The 2,405-nt window shown below is 37.6% G+C and overlaps 1 protein-coding gene across 1 annotated transcript; it reads right to left on the bottom strand.

Annotated features, from left to right (window-relative positions):
* Positions 1-385: 385 nt before the first annotated feature.
* On the bottom strand, positions 386-1,776 carry LOC149241226 (uncharacterized). The gene is made up of 3 exons (XM_089367467.1): positions 1,480-1,776; positions 1,218-1,384; positions 386-967 (listed from the first exon to the last, which is right to left on the bottom strand). The coding sequence occupies exons 1-3, from the start codon at positions 1,678-1,680 to the stop codon at positions 541-543; spliced, it is 795 nt and encodes a 264-aa protein (XP_089223593.1). The 5' UTR covers positions 1,681-1,776; the 3' UTR covers positions 386-540.
* Between the last annotated feature and the right edge of the window lie 629 nt (positions 1,777-2,405).

Here is a 2,405-nt window from a genome sequence, read left to right as displayed (position 1 = left end):
TCAAGAATGATCACCTATGAATGAATTGAAATCTATGTCATTTTTGAAGGGTTAAATTTTAAACATAACATTTCTTGACGGGAAGAATAAGAACCCAAAAGGTCAAAAAAATTATATGACGGGTAAAGAAAAATCCAAATTCCAAACCCTGTTTCACAGTAAACAAAGAATTAAGAGATGGACAGATTTCTGAATTAAGAGATGGACAGATTTCCATGTGTTTGAGATTCACGCGGAGAGAAACACCAGGAAGCTGGAGGAGACATTGACCAATGGGGCGACAAACGACGACCTACGGGTAATATTCGATACTTATCCCATGATAATCCTCCATTGAAATTTGAACATTACTTACAGGGTTTAAAATCTAAATTATTAATGTCTAAAAATTTCCATCTAAAATGTTAGTTAAGTCGAAGATCCCTACTAATCTTGTGTCTATGGGAGAAAACTGGTAGATGATCTACGACGCAGAATGCTAGTGTGCAGAATATGTGCAGTTTTATCAAGAATGCGTTTTATCTCACAATGAACAAAGAATTAAGAGATGGACATATTTCTCTGTGTTTGCAAAATAAGAGGGTTCCCCTCTAACCCCAACACTTGCAATTTTCCTAAAGCCCCGATCGAGTCCGGCAGAAAAGAGATCTGGTTGTAACTCACGTCTAACTCCATCAGGCACGTCAGACCACCTATCGATTCCGGTAAATCCACGAGATGGTGAAAGTTCTTGCTGGCGTTCAGGACTTCCAGATTTATAAGGTGATCTATGTCGTCCGGGAGACGACGGAGTTTGTTTAAGTGGACGTCCACTACACGGAGAGATCTCATGCAGGAAATCGACGGCGGGAGATAAGCTATGTTGTTTGAATGTACCGATAGGTTCCTCATATTCTTCAATTTGAATCCCAGCGTGTCTGGTAGTCCCTCCAGATGGTTGAAATTCGCACGCAGCTCTTCCAACGCACTGTTAAATTAATACCAGATTACTGTATTAACCTAAATATGGATACCCAAAAACCATTCAGAAATTTTGATCAGGTTCGAATCACAAGTTGGAAATTCAAGTTAAATCGATTCAATTCGTATTAAGAAAATTACACATAAAATTACAACAATGAAAAAGTTATATTCAATATAGTTAGATTCAATTTCCAGGTTTCTTGTACATGCATCAACTCCACCAAAACCCTACCGAATTAGGTGACAAACATTACCTGCAGTTTTGTATGCTATCAGGAAAGACAACGAGCATGTTGCTGGAAACATTTAAGAATTTAAGGTTCAAGAGCCTGCCGATGGAACCAGGAAGAGATTTGAGGTGATTGCAACCAACATCAAGACTTTTCAGATTCACCAGGCCAGTCACGTATTCAGGGAAGCACTGCAATCAATTGGGCACCATTAAAACAAAAAAAATCTTCCATTGTCATCCTTCGGAAAAGGACTGCACATAGGGAATCGAACTGAAAAATTTACCTCCAAATTGTTATTTGAGAGATCCAGCTTCACAAGGGTCGTAGCCAATTGTAACGACACCGGCACATTAATCAATTGAAGGCCATTAAGGTCAAGCTTCGCAGTAGCCTCAGAGATAGCAGTAGTGATCTTCTTTTCAGCCTCGTCCATTAGCCATTTGGGCTGTTCCAACCCTGGCTTGCTCTCCACAGCAATTGTCATATTCACAGACTCAAATTTCTACAGATCCTGGACTTTCTTCTATTGTTTACCTACTGGCCACTAATATGGTCAATCGTCCCACTTTGTGGTATTAACATTGCCCTACTGTCTCAGACTCTGAAAAAGGTCAAAATACTCTATTTAAAACTCTCAGGCGTGTTAGTATTGCGTTTTCTTAGAGTCTACTCCAACTGTAACTAATTTTGTGAAATATTATAAAAAAATTTCACAACTGTATCCCGCATTCTACCTAAAACAATATAAACATATTTTTTATGTTGTCATATGTCTTTTTTTTTCTACCTAAATCAGTATCGACATAGGTAAACAAACAACATGCTGCTGACAGTGGGACAACCTTGCCTATTTTTAATAAGTGCAAAGGTCACAAATGGATGAAGGACGATGGCAATAGTTACGTGATTTGACTTACAGAACCTTTTAAATAATCGTATTTTGTCCATACACAATAAAGGCTTGTGATTTATATAATTAAATAATATAGCAAATTTGTGAATTACGCATAGCAATGAAACGATTTTGTCAAACAAAATCGTTTGTCTAAAATAGCAATGAAACATTATTATAGTGTATCCTGTTTTCCAAATGACCAAACTCAATTCACCACAAAGCTGCACACTCGACGCAAGACCATGTGGTTCAATTTAGTGGGTTCACTTTTTGAAAAAAAATGTAGAATATGCATGTGGTTCAATTTAGTGTGT

The sequence above is a fragment of the Pinus tabuliformis genome, chromosome 8 (genome assembly GCF_031772625.1).
Source record: "Pinus tabuliformis cultivar Carrire ecotype Pingquan chromosome 8, CPIR1, whole genome shotgun sequence".
Taxonomy (NCBI): Eukaryota; Viridiplantae; Streptophyta; class Pinopsida; order Pinales; family Pinaceae; genus Pinus; species Pinus tabuliformis.
Note: the sequence above shows the minus strand (reverse complement) of the source record. Positions and strands in the feature narration are given on the sequence as shown.